General features: G+C 45.6%; 1 protein-coding gene across 1 annotated transcript; it reads left to right on the top strand.

Moving 5' to 3' along the window:
- Positions 1-263: 263 nt before the first annotated feature.
- LOC135441672 (collagen alpha-2(XI) chain-like) lies at positions 264-18,446 on the top strand (the record flags this gene model as incomplete). Its single annotated transcript, XM_064701221.1, has 7 exons — positions 264-371; positions 5,842-5,877; positions 11,270-11,525; positions 13,488-13,594; positions 15,459-15,506; positions 15,795-16,079; positions 18,096-18,446. Coding segments are annotated over 7 exons (987 nt in total), but the record flags the coding sequence as incomplete, so codon positions are not given.
- Positions 18,447-18,482: the final 36 nt, after the last annotated feature.

Raw genomic sequence — 18,482 nt, 5'->3', positions numbered from 1 at the left:
CCCCAAAATTTCCCTTTTTCCTCCCAAAATTCCCAATTTTTCCCCCAAAAATTCCCAAATTTGCCCAAAATCCCGGTTTTTCCCCCAAAATTTTGGCTTTTCCCACCTCAATAAATCATCCTCTCCTTCCCCCAAAATTTCCCTTTTTCTCTCAAAATTTCCCTTTTTTCCCCAAAATTCCCTATTTTTCCCCAAAAAATTCCCAATTTTTCCCCCCAAAATTTGGAATTTGCCCAAAATCTCCATTTTTTGCCCCATTTCAGGGCCACCCGGGGCTGCTGGGGCTGCTGGGGCCGCCCGGGGAGCCGGGGGACAAAGGGGAGCGGGGCCGGCCCGGGAACCCCGGGACAACCGGGCCCAAGGGGGACACGGTGAGAGCAAAAACATGGGGAATTTTGGGGTGAAAAATCGGGATTTTGGGAAAAAATGGGGAAAAAATTGGGATTTATGGGGGAAAAATGGGAAAAAAATGGGGAAAATTGGGTTAAAAATGGGGATTTTGGGGGACAAAGGGGAGCGGGGCCGGCCCGGGAACCCCGGGAACAGCGGCCCCAAGGGGGACACGGTGAGAGAAAAAATGGGGAATTTTGGGGTGAAAAACCGGGATTTTGGGAAAAAATCGGGAAAAAAATGGGAATTATTGGGAAAAAAATGGGGAAAATTGGGTTAAAAATGGGGATTTGGGGGGGACAAAGGGGAGCGGGGCCGGCCCGGGAACCCCGGGAACAGCGGAGCCAAGGGGGACACGGTGAGAGAAAAATGGGGGGAAAAACCGGGATTTTGGGAAAAATGGGGAAAAAATGGAATTTTTGGAAAAAAAAATGGGTTAAAATTGGGTTAAAAATGGGGATTTTGGGGGGACAAAGGGGAGCGGGGCCGGCCCGGGAACCCCGGGAACAGCGGGGCCAAGGGGGACGCGGTGAGCGAGAAAACGGGGGAAAAAACCGGGATTTTGGGAAAAATGGGGAAAAATTGGGAATTATTGGGAAAAAAAATGGGGAAAATTGGGTTAAAAATGGGGATTTTGGGGGGACAAAGGGGAGCGGGGCCGGCCCGGGAACCCCGGGAACAGCGGGGCCAAGGGGGACACGGTGAGTGGAAAAATGGGGGAAAAACCGGGATTTTGGGAAAAAATGGGGAAAAAAATGGGAATTATTGGGGAAAAAATGGGGAAAATTGGGTTAAAAATGGGTTAAAAATGGGGATTTTGGGGGGACAAAGGGGAGCGGGGCCGGCCCGGGAACCCCGGGAACAGCGGGGCCAAGGGGGACACGGTGAGAGAGAAAATGGGGGGAAAAACCGGGATTTTGGGAAAAATGGGGAAAAAATGGGAATTTTGGGGAAAAAATGGGTTAAAAATGGGGATTTTGGGGGGACAAAGGGGAGCGGGGCCGGCCCGGGAACCCCGGGACAACCGGGGCCAAGGGGGACACAGTGAGTGGAAAAATGGGGTGAAAAACCGGGATTTTGGGCAAAAATTGCTAAAAAATGTGAATTATTGTAAAAAAAACGGGGAAAATTGGGTTAAAATTGGGTTAAAAATGGGGATTTTGGGGGGAAAATGGGGAGCGTGGCCGGCCAGGAGTGCCGGGAGCAAGGGGGACACGGTGAGAGAAAAAAATGGGGAATTTTGGGGTGAAAAATCGGGATTTTGGGAAAAAATGGGGAAAAAATGGGAATTATGGGGAAAAAATGGGAAAAAATTGGGTTAAAATTGGGTTAAAAATGGGGATTTTGGGGGGAAAATGGGGAAGAAATGGAACCGGGAGTGCTGGGAGCAAGGGGGACTTGGGTGAGAGAAAAAAAATGGGGAATTTTGGGGTGAAAAATCGAGATTTTGGGCAAAAATGGGGAAAAATTGGGAATTATTGGGAAAAAAATGGGGAAAATTGGGTTAAAAATGGGGATTTTGGGGGACAAAGGGGAGCGGGGCCGGCCCGGGAACCCCGGGAACAGCGGCGCCAAGGGGGACACGGTGAGCCAGAAAATGGGGGGAAAAACCGGGATTTTGGGAAAAATGGGGAAAAAATGGGAATTATTGGGAAAAAAATGGGGAAAATTGGGTTAAAATTGGGTTAAAAATGGGGATTTTGGGGGGAAAATGGAACCGGGAGTGCTGGGAGCAAGGGGGACACGGTGAGAGAGCGAGAAAATGGGGGGAAAAACCGGGATTTTGGGAAAAATGGGGAAAAATTGGGAATTATGGGGAAAAATGGGAAAAAATTGGGGAAAAATTGGGTTAAAAATGGGGATTTTGGGGGGAAAATGGAACCGGGAGTGCTGGGAGCAAGGGGGACACGATGAGAGAAAAAAACTGGGGAATTTTGGGGTGAAAAATCGAGATTTTGGGCAAAAATGGGGAAAAAATTGGGAATTATTGGGGAAAAAATTGGGAAAAATTGGGTTAAAAATGGGTTAAAAATGGGGATTTTGGGGGGAAAAGGGCACCGGGACCAGCCAGGAGTGCTTGGAGCAAGGGGGACTTGGGTGAGAGAAAAAAAATAGGGAATTTTGGGGTGAAAAATCCGGATTTTGGGAAAAAATGGGAAAAAATTGGGAGTTATTGGGGAAAAAAACGGGGAAAATTGGGTTAAAAATGGGGATTTTGGGGGACAAAGGGGAGCGGGGCCGGCCCGGGAACCCCGGGACAACCGGGCCCAAGGGGGACACGGTGAGAGAGAAAATGGGGGGAAAAATCGGGATTTTGGGAAAAAATGGGGAAAAATTGGGAATTATGGGGAAAAAAATGGGGAAAATTGGGTTAAAAATGGGGATTTTGGGGGGACAAAGGGGAGCGGGGCCGGCCCGGGAACCCCGGGAACAGCGGCGCCAAGGGGGACACGGTGAGAGACAAAATGGGGGAAAAATCGGGATTTTGGGCAAAAATGGGGAAAAAATGGGAATTATGGGGAAAAAAAATGGGGAAAATTGGGTTAAAATTGGGGATTTTGGGGGGAAAATGGCGAAGAAATGGAACCGGGACCACTGGGCCCAAGGGGGACACGGTGAGTGAGAAAATGGGGGTGAAAAATCGGGATTTTGGGAAAAAATTGTTAAAAAATGTGAATTTTGAGGGAAAAAAACCAGGAAAATTTGGGTTAAAAATGGGATATTTGGGGGGAAAATGGCACCGGGACCAGCCAGGAGTGCTGGGAGCAAGGGGGACTTGAGTGAGAGAAAAAAAATAGGGAATTTTGGGGTGAAAAATCGGGATTTTGGGAAAAAATGGGAAAAAATTGGGAGTTATTGGGAAAAAAATGGGAAAAAATTGGGTTAAAAATGGGGATTTTGAGGGGACAAAGGGGAGCGGGGCCGGCCCGGGAACCCCGGGAACAGCGGGGCCAAGGGGGACACGGTGAGAGAGCCAGAAAATGGGGGGAAAACCTGCGAATTTGGGCAAAAATTGTTAAAAAATGTGAATTATTGTAAAAAAACCGGGGAAAATTGGGTTAAAATTGGGGATTTTGGGGGGACAAAGGGGAGCGGGGCCGGCCCGGGAACCCCGGGACAACCGGGGCCAAGGGGACACGGTGAGAGAAAAAATGGGGGAAAAACCGGGATTTTGGGAAAAATGGGGAAAAAATGGGATTTATAGTGAAAAAATGGGGAAAAATGGAGAAAAAATGGGAATTTTGGGGGGACAAAGGGGAGCGGGGCCGGCCCGGGAACCCGGGAACAGCGGCGCCAAGGGGGACACGGTGAGCGAGAAAATGGGGGGAAAAACCGGGATTTTGGGCAAAAATGGGGAAAAATGGGGATTTTGGGGAAAAAATGGGAAAAAATTGGGTTAAAAATGGGGATTTTGGGGGAAAATGGGGAAGAAATGGAACCGGGAGTGCTGGGAGCAAGGGGGACACGGTGAGTGAGAAAATGGGGGTGAAAAATCGGGATTTTGGGCAAAAATGGGGTAAAATGGGAATTATTGTGAAAAAAAATGGGGAAAATTGGGTTAAAAATGGGGATTTTGGAGGGAAAATGGCAGCCGGGAGTGCTGGGAGTAAGGGGAACTTGGGTGAGAGAAAAAAAAATGGGGAATTTTGGGGTGAAAAATCGGGATTTTGGGCAAAAATGAGAAAAAAAAAAAGAAATTTTTCGGGGAAAAATGGGGAAAAACTGAACCCAGGAATGCTGGGATCAAGGGGGGCAGGATTAGAGCAAAAAATGGGGTGAAAAATGGAAATTTTGGGGGAAAAATGAGGGGAAAATGAGGGGAAAATGGGGGAAAATTGGGGAATTTTTTTAATGGGTAATTTGGGGGAAAATGGGGAAAAAAAGAGGAAAAATGGGGGGGAAATGGGAATTTTGGGAAAAAAGGGATTTTTTTGGGGAGAATGGGAATTTTGGGAAAAAATGGGAATTTTTGGGTTGGAAAACTGGAAATTCTGGGTGAAAATGGGGAGAAAAATGGGGAAAAAATGGGAATTTTGGGGGGAAAAAGGGATTTGGGGAAAGGACTTTGGGGGGAAAAATGGGGTTTTTTGGAAAAATGGGATTTGTGGAGAAATGAGGTTTTTGGGGAGGTTTGGGAGGGAAAAAATGGGATTTTTAGGGGAAAAAAAAGGGATTTTTGGGTGTAAAAATTGAATATTTGGGGAAGGAGTTGGGGGTTTTGATAAAAGGGGATTTTGGGGGATTTTGGGGGGATTTTGGGTGGGTGAATTTTTGGGGGTTTTATCCAAATTTTCCAGGGGATCCCCGGAGCCGCCGGAGCCTTGGGACCAACGGGACCCCCCGGACACCCCGTGAGCACCAAAATCCCAACATTTCAGCCCAAAAATTCCAGCCCAAAAATCCCCAAAAATCCCTTCCCCAAATCCCCAAAATTCCAGCCCAAAAATCCCAAAAATCCCCAAAATTTCTCTCCCAAAATCCCTTCCCCCAAATCTCCAAAATTCCCAAAATTTCAGCCCAAAAATTCCAGCCCAAAAATCCCCAAAATCCCCAAAATCCCTTCCCCAAAATCCCAAAATTCCATCCCAAAAATCCCCAAAATTCCATCCCAAAATTCCCAAAAATTCCCTTCCCCAAAATCCCCAAAATTCCCTCCCCAAATTCCCAAAATCCTAAAATTCCCCAAAATCCTCTCCCCAAAATTCCTTCCCAAAATTCCATCCCAAAAATTCCCTTCCCCAAATTCCCAAAATTCCATCCCAAAAATCCCCAAAATTCCCTTCCCCAAATCCCCAAAATTCCCCCCCAAAATTCCCTTCCCCAAATCCCCAAAATTCCATCCCAAAATTCCCAAAAATTCCCTTCCCCAAATCCCCAAAATTCCAGCCCAAAAATCCCAAAAATTCCCTTCCCCAAAATCCTCTAAATTTCCCTCCCCAAATCCCAAAAATTCCCTTCCCAAAATCCCCAAAATTCCATCCCAAAATTCCCAAAAATTTCCTTCCCCAAAGTTCCCAACATTTCTCTCCCCAAAATCTCAAAATTCCCAAAATTTCTCTCCCCAAATTCCTTCTCCAAATTCCTTCCCCAAAATTCCCAAAAATCCCGAAATTCCCCACCCCAAATCCCCCTCCCCGCATTCCCCAAATTCCTCCTTCCAAAAATTCCCCAAAATCTCCCAAATCCCAGAATTCCCCTTCCCAAAATTCCCCCAAAATTCCCCCTTCCCAAATTTCCCAAATTCCTTCTCCAAAATCCCCTGGAATCCCAAAATTCCCTCCCAAAAATCCCAAAATTTCCTCCCAAAATCCCCGAATTTCCTTTCCCAAAATTCCCCAAAAATCCCAAAAATTCCCTTCCCCAATTTCCCCATTCCCAAATTCCCCCAAATTTCCCAAAATCCCCAAATTTTGGGATTTTTTTTGACCCCTCCCCGTTTGTTTCCCGCAGGGTCCGGCCGGGCCCAAAGGAGCCAAAGGAGCCATGGTGAGAAAAAACCCAAAATCCCCCAAAATTACCCCAAAATTTACCCCAAAAATTACCCCAAAATCCACCTGAGACCCCTCCCCAAAACTTCTCCCCAAAATCCCAAACATTTCTCCCAAATTCCCCCAAATTTTTCCCCCAAATCCCACAAATTATCCCCAAATTCCCACAAACTTTTCCCCCAAAATCCCAAACATTTCTCCCAAATTCCCACAAACTTTTCGCACAAATTTTCCCCAAAATCCCACAAACGTTTCCCCCAGAACCCCAAATTATCCCTAAAATCCAAACATTTCCCCCAAATTTCCACCAATTTTGCCCAAAATCCCTCAAAATTGACCCCAAAATCCCCAAATTTTGCCCCCAAGATTGCACAAATTTACCCCAAAACTTCCCCCCAAAACCCCACAAATTTTTCCCCAAAATCTCAAACATTTCTCCCAAATTCCCACAAATTATCCCCCAAATTTTCCCCAAAATCCCAAACATTTCTCCCAAATTCCCACAAATTTTCCCCCAAAATCTCAAATATTTCTCCCAAATCCCACAAATTATCCCCCAAATTTTCCCCCAAATCATCCCCAAATTTTCCCCCAAATTTTCTCCCAATTCCCACAAATTTTTCCCCAAAATCTCAAATATTTCTCCCAAATTCCCACAAATTATCCCCAAATTCCCACAAATTTCTCCCAAAATCCAAACATTTCCCCCAAAATCCCACAAGTTATCCCCGAATTTCCCCAAAATTTTCCCCCAAAATCCCACAAATTTTCCCCCAAAATCTCAAACATTTCTCCCAAATTCCCACAAATTTTCCCCCAAATTCCCACAAATTTTCCCCCAAATTTTCTCCCAAATTCCCACAAATTTACCCCAAAATCCCACAAATTTTTCCCCAAAATCCCACAAATTATCCCCAAATTTTCCCCCAAAATCCCAAAATTTTCCCCAAAAATCCCAAATTTTGCCCCCAAAATCCCACAAATTTTCCCCAAATTTTCCCCAAATTTTCTCCCAAATTCCCACAAATTATCCCCAAAATCCCAAACATTTACCCCAAATTCCCACAAACTTTTCTCACAAACTTTCCCCAAATTCCCACAAATTTTCCCCCAAAATCTCAAACATTCCCCCCAAAATCCCACAAATTTTCCCCCAAACCCCAAAATTTGCCCCGAAACCCCAAATTTGCCCAAATTCCCCAATTTTCCCCGATTTTCCCCCAGGGCCAAGCGGGACCCAAAGGGCAGCGGGGGCCGCCCGGGCCCCCCGGACACCCCGTGAGATTGGGGAAAATTCGGGGAAATTTGGGAAAATTTGGGGTTTTTTGGGAAAATTTGGGGTTTTGGGGGAAAAATTGGGAGTTTGGGGGTTTGGGGTTTTGGGGCACATTTGGGGTTTTTTGGGAAAATTTGGGGTAATTTGGGAAAATTTGGGGGTTTGGGGGATTTGGGGATTTTGGGGGTTTGGGGTTTTGGGGCACATTTGGGGTTTTTTGGGAAAATTTGGGGTTTGGGGGTTTGGGGTTTTGGGGGCGATTTGGGGCAAATTTGGGCTTTTTGGGGTTTTGGGGTTTTTTGGGGAAATTTGGGGGGATTTTGGGAATTTTGGGGGGATTTTGGGGGTTTGGGGGTTTGGGATTTTGGGAGATTTTGGGGGGATTTGGTGCAAATTTGGAGTTTTTTGGGAAAATTTGGGGTGATTTGGGATTTTGGGGGCGAATTGGGGAAATTTGGGAATTGGGGTTTTGGGGGTTTGGGGGGGATTTGGAATTTTGGGGGGATTTTGGGGGTTTGGGAATTAGGGGATTTGGGGAAATTTGGGGCTTTTTGGGAAAATTTGGGGTTTGGGAGATTTGGAATTTTGGGGGTGATTTGGGGATTTTGGGAATTGGGGATTTTGGGGGTTTTTGGGGAAATTTGGGGGATTTGGGGTTTTTTGGGGTTTTGGGGGATTTGGAATTTTGGGGGGATTTGGGGTTTTTGGGGTTTTGGATTTGGGGCATTTTGGGGTGATTTTGGGGCATTTTGGGGTGATTTTGGGGTTTGGGGTTTTGGAGGGTTTTGGGGAAATTTGGGGATTTTGGGGGGTTTGGGGTTTTTTGGGGTTTGGGGGGATTTGGAATTTTGGGGGTTTGGGGTTTTGGGGGGATTTGGGAGATTTTGGAGTAGATTTGAGGTTTGGGGTGTTTGGGGAAATTTGGGGATTTGGGGAATTTGGGTTTTTTGGGGTTTGGGGGGATTTGGAATTTTGGGGGGATTTGGCGGGTTTGGGATTTTGGGTTTTTGGGGCAATTTGGGGGTTTGGGGGATTTGGAATTTTGGGGGTGATTTGGGGATTTTGGGAATTGGGGGTTTTGGGGTTTGGGAGAATTTGGGATTTGGAGGTTTTTGGGGAGGTTTGGGGAAATTTGGGGATTTGGGGTTTGGGGAGATTTGGAATTTTGGGGTTTGGGATTTTGGGGGGATTTGGGGCAAATTTGGGGTTTTTGGGGTTTGGGAGAATTTGGGATTTAGAATTTTGGGGGATTTGGGGGGTTTGGGATTTTGGGGGGGGTGAGGCAAATTTGGGGTTTTTTGGGAAAATTGGGGGTTTGGGGGATTTGGGATTTTGGGGATGATTTGGGGATTTTGGGAATTGGGGGTTTTGGGGGTTTGGGAGAATTTGGGATTTGGGGTTTCGGGGGGTTTTGGGGAAATTTGGGGTGATTGGGGATTTTGGGAATTGGGGTTTTGGGGTTTTGGGGAAATTTGGGGATTTGGGGTTTGGGGGGATTTGGAATTTTGGGGGGATTTGGGGCAAATTTGGGGTTTTTGGGGAAAATTTGGGTTTTGGGAGGATTTGGAATCTTGGGGGCAATTTGGGGATTTGGGGCAAATTTGGGGTTTTTGGGAAAATTTGGGGGTTTGGGCTATTTGGGGATTTTGGGAATTGGGGTTTTTGGGGTTTGGGGGAAATTTGGGGAAGTTTGGGGGGATTTGGGGATTTTGGGGAAATTTGGGGATTTGGGGTTTGGGGGGATTTGGAATTTTGGGGGGATTTTGGGTTTTTGGGAGATTTTGGGGGGATTTGGGGAAATTTGAGGTTTTGGGGGAAATTTGGGGTTTTGGGAGGATTTGGAATTTTGGGGGCAATTTGGGGGTTTTGGAGCTTTTGCGGGAAATTTGGGGATTTTGGGTGATTTGGGAGAATTTGGGATTTGGAGGTTTTGGGGGAAATTTGGGGAAATTTGGGGATTTGGGGTTTTGGGGGATTAGGAATTTTGGGGGGGATTTTGGGGTTTTGGGATATTTTGGAGGGATTTGGCGCAAATTTGGGGGTTTTTTGGGAAAATTTGGGGTGATTTGGGGATTTTGGGAGTTGGGGTTTTTGGGGTTTGGGAGAATTTGGGATTTGGGGGGATTTTGGGGAAATTTGGGGTTTTTGGGAAAATTTGGGGTTTTGGGGGATTTGGAATTTTGGGGGATTTGGGAAAATTTGGGGTTTTTTGGGAAAATTTGGGGTTTTGGGGGATTTGGGATTTTGGGGATGATTTGGGGATTTTGGGAATTGGGGGTTTTGGGGGTTTGGAGAATTTGTGATTTGGGGAATTTTGGGGAAATTTGGGGATTTTGGGGTTTTTTTGGGATTTTGGGGGGATTTTGGGGGATTTGGGGGAAAATTGGAGGGGATTTGGGGTTTGGGGGCATTTGGAATTTTGGGGGCAAATTGGGGGGTTTTGGGGTTTCGGATTTGGGGCATTTTTGGTGGGATTTTTGGGTTGGATTTTTGTGATTTTGGGGTCACATTTTTGGGTTGGATTTTTGCGATTATTAATCCGATTTTGGGACTTTAGGCAGATTTTTGGGGCAGATTTTTGGGATTTTGAGGTGGATTTCAGGTGGATTTTCCAGATTTTTGGGTCAGAATTTTGGCGGATTTTTGGGTGGGATTTTGGGTGGGATTTGGGATTTTTGGGTCAAATTTTGTGATTTATGTTCAACGTTTTTGCTCTCCTCCTCCAAAGCCCAAAAAAAATCCCCCAACTCCCCGAATTTGGGGATTTTTTATCAGATTTTTGGAGTTTTGGGTCGGATTTTGGGGATTTTTGAATGGATTTTTTGGGGCAGATTTTTGGGATTTTAGGGTGGATTTTAGGGATTTTGGGATGGATTTTTGGGATGGATTTTCGGGATTTTTGAGTGGATTTTTTGGGTCAAATTTTTGGGATTTTAGGGTGGAATTTTGGGTCAGATTTTTGGGTTGGATTTTTAGGATTTTGGGTCAGATTTTTGAGTCACTTTTTGGATCGATTATTCGTGATTTTAGGGTTGATTTTAGGCAGATTTTTGGGTCAGATTTTCGGGATTTTGGGATGGATTTTAGGTGGATTTTCCAGATTTTTGGGGTGGATTTTTGGGATTTTTGAATGGATTTGTTGGAGCAGATTTTTGGGATTTTAGGGTGGATTTTGGGCCGGTTTTTGGGTCAGATTTTTAGGGGTTTTGGGTCAGAATTTTGGCAGATTTTTGGGTGGGATTTTGGGATTTTGGGCTTGCGGTTTTGTGCAGATTTTTGGGATTTTGGGGTCAGACTTTTGGGTTGGATTTTTGGGATTTTAGGGTGGATTTTAGGCTGGTTTTTGGGTCGGATTTTTGTGTCAGGATTTTGGCAGATTTTTGGGTTGGATTTCAGGATTTTGACATCGGGTTTTTGAAAGATTTTTGTGATTTTGGGCAGATTTTTGTGATTTTGGGGTCAGATTCTTGGGTTGCATTTTTGGGATTTTGAGGCAGATTTTTGGGCAGATTTTTGTGATTTTGGGCTGGATTTTGGGGTCAGATTTTTTGGGCAGATTTTTGTGATTTTGGGGTGGATTTTAGGCAGATTTTTGGGTCGGATTTTGGGTGGGATTTTGGGATCGGATTTTTGGGATTTGGAGTGGAATTTTGGGCAGATTTTTGTGATTTTGGGTCGGATTTTTGGTATACTTTTTGGGATTTTGGGGTGGATTTTGGGCAAATTTTTGTGATTTTGGGGTCAGATTATTGGGTTGCATTTTTGTGATTTTGGGGTCAGATTTTTGGAATTTTGGGGTGGATTTTGGGGTCGGATTTTTGGGTCAGATTTTTGGTATATTTTTTGGGATTTTGGGCTGGATTTTGGGCAGATTTTTGGGATTTTAGTGTCAGATTTTTGGGCAGATTTTTGTGATTTTGGGGTCAGATTTTTGGGCTGGATTTTTGTGATTTTGGGGTCAGATTTTTGGGATTTTGGGCTGGATTTTGGGCAGATTTTTGTGGTTTTGGTGTCAGATTATCGGGGTGCATTTTTGGCTGGGATTTTGGGTGCGGTTTTGTGCCAGAATTTCCCGATTTTGCGCTGATTTTCCCCATTTTCCCCCCACTCTCAGGGCCCTCCGGGCGAGTCCATCCAATCGCTGCCGCTGCGGAGCCCCAAGAAATCCAAACGCTCCCTGGGATGGGGAGAAACCCCCGAATTTGGGGATTTCGGGGATTTTGGGGATTTTGGAGATCCCGGGGCCCTGCTGGGCTCGCTGGAGTCGCTGCGGGCGGAGCTGGAGCGGCTGCGGAGCCCCCCGGGAACGCGGGAGCACCCGGCCCGGAGCTGCCGCGACCTGCGGATGGCGCACCCCCGCCTCCCCGATGGTTCGTTCCGCGGGTTTGGGCCGAGTTCCGGCGGGTTTGGGCAAAAATTCCGAATTTTTTTGGTGGTTTTTTAGGGGAATGCCCACCCCCGCCTCCCCGATGGTTCGTTCCGCGCTTTTGGGCTGAATTCCGGCCATTTTGGGCAAAAATTCCGAATTTTTGTGGTGGTTTTTTAGGGGAATGCCCCCCCCCCGGCTCCCCGATGGTTCGTTCCGCGGGTTTGGGCCGAGTTCCGGCGGGTTTGGGCAAAAATTCCGAATTTTTTTGGTGGTTTTTTAGGGGAATGCCCCCCCCTCCCCGGCTCCCCGATGGTTTGTTCCGGCCATTTTGGGCAAAAATTCCGAATTTTTTGGTGGTTTTTTAGGGGAATGCCCACCCCCGGCTCCCCGATGGTTCGTTCCGCGGGTTTGGGCCGAGTTCCGGCCATTTTGGGCAAAAATTCCCATTTTTTTTGGTGGTTTTTTAGGGGAATGCCCACCCCCGGCTCCCCGATGGTTCGTTCCGCGGGTTTGGGCCGAGTTCCGGCCATTTTGGGCAAAAATTCCGAATTTTTTTGGTGGTTTTTTAGGGGAATGCCTCCCCTCCCCGGCTCCCCGATGGTTCGTTCCGGCGGGTTTGGGCAAAAATTCCGAATTTTTTTGGTGGTTTTTTAGGGGAATGCCCACCCCCGGCTCCCCGATGGTTCGTTCCGCGCTCTTGGGCTGAATTCCGGCCATTTTGGGCAAAAATTCCGAATTTTTGTGGTGGTTTTTTAGGGGAATGCCCACCCCCGGCTCCCCGATGGTTCGTTCCGGCGGGTTTAGGCAAAAATTCTGAATTTTTTTGGTGGTTTTTTAGGGGAATGCCCCACCCCGGCTCCCCGATGGTTCGTTCCGCGCTCTGGGGCCGAGTTCCGGCGGGTTTGGGCAAAAATTCCGATTTTTTTTGTGGTTTTTTAGGGGAATGCCCACCCTCCCCCGGCTCCCCGATGGAAATGCCCACCCCTCCCCCGGCTCCCCGATGGTTCGTTCCGCGCTCTTGGGCCGAGTTCCGGCGGGTTTGGGCAAAAATTCCGAATTTTTGTGGTGGTTTTTTAGGGGAATGCCCACCCCCGGCTCCCCGATGGTTCGTTCCGGCGGGTTTGGGCTGGATTCCGGCCATTTTGGGCAAAAATTGCGATTTTTTTTTGGTTGTTTTTTTAGGGGAATGCCCACACCCCCCCCCCCCCCCCCAGTTCGCCGATGGTTCGTTCCGGCCATATTGGGCAAAAATTCCGAATTTTTTTGGTGTTTTTTTAGGGGAATGCCCCCCCCCCCCCCGGCTCCCCGATGGTTCGTTCCGGCGGGTTTGGGCAAAAATTCTGAATTTTTGTGGTGGTTTTTTAGGGGAATGCCCACCCCCGCCTCCCCGATGGTTCGTTCCGCGCTTTTCGGCCGAGTTCCGGCGGGTTTGGGCAAAAATTCTGAATTTTTGTGGTGGTGTTTTAGGGGAATGCCCCCCCTCCCCGGCTCCCCGATGGTTCGTTCCGCGGGTTTGGGCAAAAATTCCGAATTTTTTGGGGGTTTTTTAGGGGAATGCCCACCCCCCTGGCTCCCCGATGGTTCGTTCCGCGCTTTAGGGCCGAGTTCCGGCCATTTTGGGCAAAAATTCCGAAATTTTTGGTGGTTTTTTAGGGGAATGCCCCCCCCCCCCCAGCTCCCCGATGGTTCGTTCCGGCGGGTTTGGGCTGAATTCCGGCGGGTTTGGGCAAAAATTCCGAATTTTTTTGGTGCTTTTTTAGGGGAATGCCCCCCCCCCGGCTCCCCGATGGTTCGTTCCGCGCTTTTGGGCTGAATTCCGGCCATTTTGGGCAAAAATTCTGAATTTTTGTGGTGGTTTTTTAGGGGAATGCCCACCCCCGGCTCCCCGATGGTTCGTTCCGCGCTTTGGGCTGAATTCCGGCCATTTTGGGCAAAAATTCTGAATTTTTTTGTGATTTTTTAGGGGAATATTGGATCGATCCCAACCAGGGCTGCGCCCGCGATTCCTTCAGGGTTTTCTGCAATTTCACGGCGGGCGGGGAGAGCTGCGTCTTCCCCGAGAGGGAGGAGGTGAGGAATTCGAAATAAAATTAGAGAAATTGTGGGGAATTTAAAAAAAAAAAAATCGTCTTAAAATTCCCACCCAAAAATCCGCAAAATTAAAAAAAATATTCCTCCCACAAGTGCAGAAAAAAAAATTCCCAAAATGATAAAAAAAACCTCACCCCAAAATTTCAGAAATTAAAGAAAAAATTCCACCAAGAATTCACAACATTCCAGAGAATAAAATAAAATAAAAAAACAAAAAACAACAACAAAAAAAATTACCCCAAAAATAAAAAAAAAACATCCCCTAAAGGATACCCCCAAAAATATCCCAAAAAGTACAGGAAAAAAATTCCCAGAATTTAAAAAAAATGCCCAAAAAATCCACAAAATTCCAAAAAAAATTCCCCCAAAAAATTCCAGAAAAAAAAACCCCAATTTAAAAAAAACCCCCAAAATTCGCAAAATTAAAAAAAAAATCATCTCAAAATTCCCCCCAAAATCCACAAAATTCCAAAAAAAATCCCCCCAAAAAATACCCAAAAATCGCCCCCAGAGTGCAGAAAAAAATCTCAAAATTAAAAAAAAATCCCCCAAGATTTGCAAACTTTTAAAAAAATTGTCTCAAAATCCCCCCAAAAATCCACAAAATTCCAAAAAAAATCCCCCCAAAAATTAAGAAAAATTCACATTCCAGAAATTAAAAAAAAACCAAAAAAATTACACCAAAAATTACACCAAAAATAAAAAAAATCTCCCCAAAATAGCCAAAAAATTACCCCCCAAAAAGTGAAGAAAAAATTCCAAAATTTAAAAAAAAATCCCCCCAAAATTCTCAAAATTAAAGAAAAATTCCCCCAAAATTCGGAAAAATTCACAACAGTCCAGAAAATAAAATTTAAAAAAGAAACCGAAAAAAGACCCCAAAAAAATCCTCTCAAAAATCCACTAAAAAATTCTTCCAAAAAACTTCCAAAAATACACCAAAAATTCAGAAAAAATCCTCCAAAAATCTCCCAAGATTCCCCCCAAAAATTCCTGAAATACCAAAATAATCCCCCCAAAATCCAGAAAAAGCACCAAAATTACAGAAAAAGTTTTAAAAATATTCCCAAAAGTTCCCAAAATTTTAAAAAATCCCCCTAAAAATAAAAAAACTCCCAAAAATCCAGAAAAATGCTCCCCAAAAAATCCCAAAATTCCAGAAATTAAAATTAAATCCCCCCAAAAATCCCAGAAAATTCATAATATTCCAGAAAAAAAATTCCTCCAAAAATCCCCCAAAATTCCTGGCATACCAAAAAAAATCCCCCCCAAAATTCAAAAATATTCCCAAAAATACAGAAAAATTTAAAAACCTGAAAATTCCTCCCCCAAATTCCAGAAAAAATCCCCACCCCAAATCACCCCAAAATTCCAGAAAAATTCCCCCAAAATTCCCAAAAATTCCCACAAAATCCTCCCAAAAATCCAGAAAAAATTCCCCAAATTACAGAAAATAAATTTTAAAAATCCCCCTCCAAAAATCCCCCAAAATTCCAGAAAATTCAAAGAAAAATCCTCCAAAAATTCCCCCCAAAACAGCCCCAAAATTCCCCAAAATTCCCCCAAAATCCCTGCAAATTCCCACTTTATTCCCCCCACCAAATTCCCATTTTCCTCCTCAAAATTCCCAATTTATTCCCATTTTCCCCCCAGAATTCCTGGGTTTTCCCCCAAAATTCCCAATTTATTCCCATTTTCTCCCAGAAAAATCTCCCAAAAAAATCTGCAAGAAATCGTCTAAAACCTCCCAAAAATTCTCAAAAAAATCCAGAAAAATTCCCCAATTCTGGGAATGTTGGGATTTTTGGGATTTTTGGGAATTTTGTTGATTTTCCTTCCGCAGGTGCCGCTCCCGGACCCGGCCCCGCTCTGGCTCAGCAACGGCAGCAGGGTCAGAACCCCCAATTCCCGCATTTTACCCCCAAAAATTCCTGGATTTTATCCCCAAAATTCCCACTTTTTACCCCCAAAATTCCCACCTTTTACCCCCCCAAAATTCCCAATTTTTATCCCCAAAATTCCCATTTTTCTCCCCATTTCCCCCCCAAAAATTCCCATTTTTCCCACCATTCCCCCCCTAAAAATTCTCATTTTTTCCCAAAATTTCCCCATTCCCCCCCACAGGACAAATTCCCATTTTTCCCTAAATTTTCCCATTTTCCCCCATTTTTCCCCGCAGTTCCGTTACCGTGACTCGGATTTCCGCTCCCTGGGCCGGGTCCAGCTCGGGTTCCTGCGGCTCCTCAGCGCCTCCGCCCGCCAGCGCCTGGCCCTGCCCTGCCCCCAAAATTCCCAAAATTCCCCCCAAAATCCCCAAAATCCCGGGATGAACCCCCACAATTCCCAAAATCCCCAAAATCCCGGGAAAAAACCCCAAAATTCCCGGATTTCCCTGCGGTTCCTGGGCGCCAACGAGGAGGAGCTCGGCGCTGACGGAGTGCGGGTGCTGCGCGACGGATGCGGGGTGGGAGTGCCCGGAATTCCCAAAATTCCCAAAATTCCTGGAATTCCTGAAATTCCTGAAATTCCTGAATCCCCCCAGAATTCCTGGAATTCACAAAATTCCCAAAATCCCCCCAAAACCCCCAAAATTCCCAGAATTCCCACCCCCATTTCCCTTTTCCCAAATCCCCAAATTTACCCCAAAATTCACCCAAAATTTCCCCAAAATTCACCCCAAAATTCCCCAAATTCCCAGAATTCCCGAAATTCCCAAATTCCCCCAGAATTCCCACCCCCATTTCCCTTTTCCTAAATCCCCAAACTCACCCCAAAATTCACCCCAAAATTCACCAACATCCCAAAATTCCCACCCCAATTTCCCTTTTTCCAAATCCCAAAATTTACCCCAAAATTCCCCAAAATTCCCCAAATTCCCAGAATTCCCAAAATCCCCAAATCTCCCCAGAATTCCTGGAATTCCCAGAATTCCCCAAATCCCCCCAAAATTCCCAGAATCCCCACCCCAATTTCCCTTTTCCCAAATTCCCAAATCCCCCAGAATTCCCAAATCCCCCCCAAAAAATCCCCAGAATTCCCACCCCAAATCCCCAAATTCCCAACCCCCCCCCAGAATCCCTGGAATTCACAAAATTCCCTAAATCCCCCAAAAACCCCCAAAATTCCCAGAATTCCCACCCCCATTTCCCTTTTTTCAAATCCCCAAATTCACCCTAAAATTTCCCCCAAAATTCCCAGAATTCCCGAAATTCCCAGAATTCCCAAAATTCCCGGAATTCCTGAAATTCCCAAATTCCCCCAGAATTCCCAGAATTCCCACCCCAGTTTCCCTTTTCTAAAATCCCCAAACTCACCCCAAAATTCCCCAAATTCACCCCAAAATCCCCCAAAATTCACCAAAATCCCCAAAATTCCCACCCCAATTTCCCTTTTCTAAAATCCCCAAATTCACCCCAAAATTCCCAGAATTCCCAGAATTCCCGGAAATCCCCAAATTCCCAGAATTCCTGGAATTCACAAAATTCCCCAAATCCCCCCAAAACCCCCAAAATTCCCAGAATTCCCACCCCCATTTCCCTTTCCCTGAATTCCCAAATCCCCCGGAATTCCCAAATCCCCCCCAAAAGATCCTGAAATTCCCACCCCAAATTCCCAACCCCCCCCCCCAAATTCCCTTTGTCCCAAATTCCCAAAAATTCAAAAAAATTCCCAAATTCCCAATCCCCCAAAATTCCTGGAATTGCCGTCCTGAATTCCCAAATTGCCCCAAATCCCCAAAATTCCCGGAATTCCCACCCCAAAATTCCCTTTTCCCAAATCCCCAAAATTCCCAGAATCCCAAAAGCTCCCGGAATTCCCACCCCAAAATTCCCAATTTCCCATCCATAATTCCCAATGTTTATTCCCAATTTCCAGTCCATAATTCCCAATTTCCCATCTAAAATTCCCAATATTTATTCCCAATTTCTGGCCCATAATTCCCAATATTTATTCCCAATTTCCCGCCCACAATTCCCGATATTTATTCCCAATTTCCCATCCATAATTCCCAATATTTATTCCCTATTTATTGCCCATTATTCCCAATTTCCCGCCCACAATTCCCAATATTTATTCCCAATTTCCCATCTAAAATTCCCGATATTTATTCCCCATTTCCCATCCACAATTCCCAATATTTATTCCCTATTTCCCATCCACAATTCCTGACTTTTATTCCCTATTTACTGCCCATTATTCCCAATTTCTGCCCCACAATTCCCAATATTTATTCCCAATTTCCCGCCCACAATTCCCAATATTTATTCCCAATTTCCCACCCACAATTCCCAATATTTATTCCCAATTTCTCATCCATAATTCCCAATATTTATTCCCTATTTATTGCCCATTATTCCCAAATTCCCTCCCACAATTCCCGATATTCATTCCCCATTTCCCACCCACAATTCCCGATATTTATTCCCGATTTTGGGGCAGAATTCCCGGTTTTCATTCCCGTTTTTTCCCTCTTTTCCAGAGCCCCGGAGGCCGCCTGGAGCTGGAGCTGGGCCGGGCGCGGCCGGAGCTGCTCCCGCTGCTGGACCTGGGCCTGGACGGGGCCGCAATTCCCAAAAATTCCCGGAATTCCGTGATCCACCTGGGGCCCGTCTGCTTCCAGGGATAGACACCCCAAAATTCCCAAAAATTCCCCAAAAAAATCCCAAAAATTCGCAAAAATTCTCATAAAATTCCCAGTTTATTCCCCCCAAAAATTCCCATTTTTCTCCTCAAAATTCCCAATTTCTTCCCTTTTTTCCCCAAAAAATTCCCAAATTCTCTCCCCTAAAATTCCCAATTTTTTCCCAATTTTCCTCCTCAATTCCTGATTTTTTTCCCCCCAAAATTCCCAATTTTTTCCCATTTT

Source organism: Zonotrichia leucophrys, unplaced genomic scaffold (assembly GCF_028769735.1).
Source record: "Zonotrichia leucophrys gambelii isolate GWCS_2022_RI unplaced genomic scaffold, RI_Zleu_2.0 Scaffold_414_44824, whole genome shotgun sequence".
Taxonomy (NCBI): Eukaryota; Metazoa; Chordata; class Aves; order Passeriformes; family Passerellidae; genus Zonotrichia; species Zonotrichia leucophrys.
Note: the sequence above shows the minus strand (reverse complement) of the source record. Positions and strands in the feature narration are given on the sequence as shown.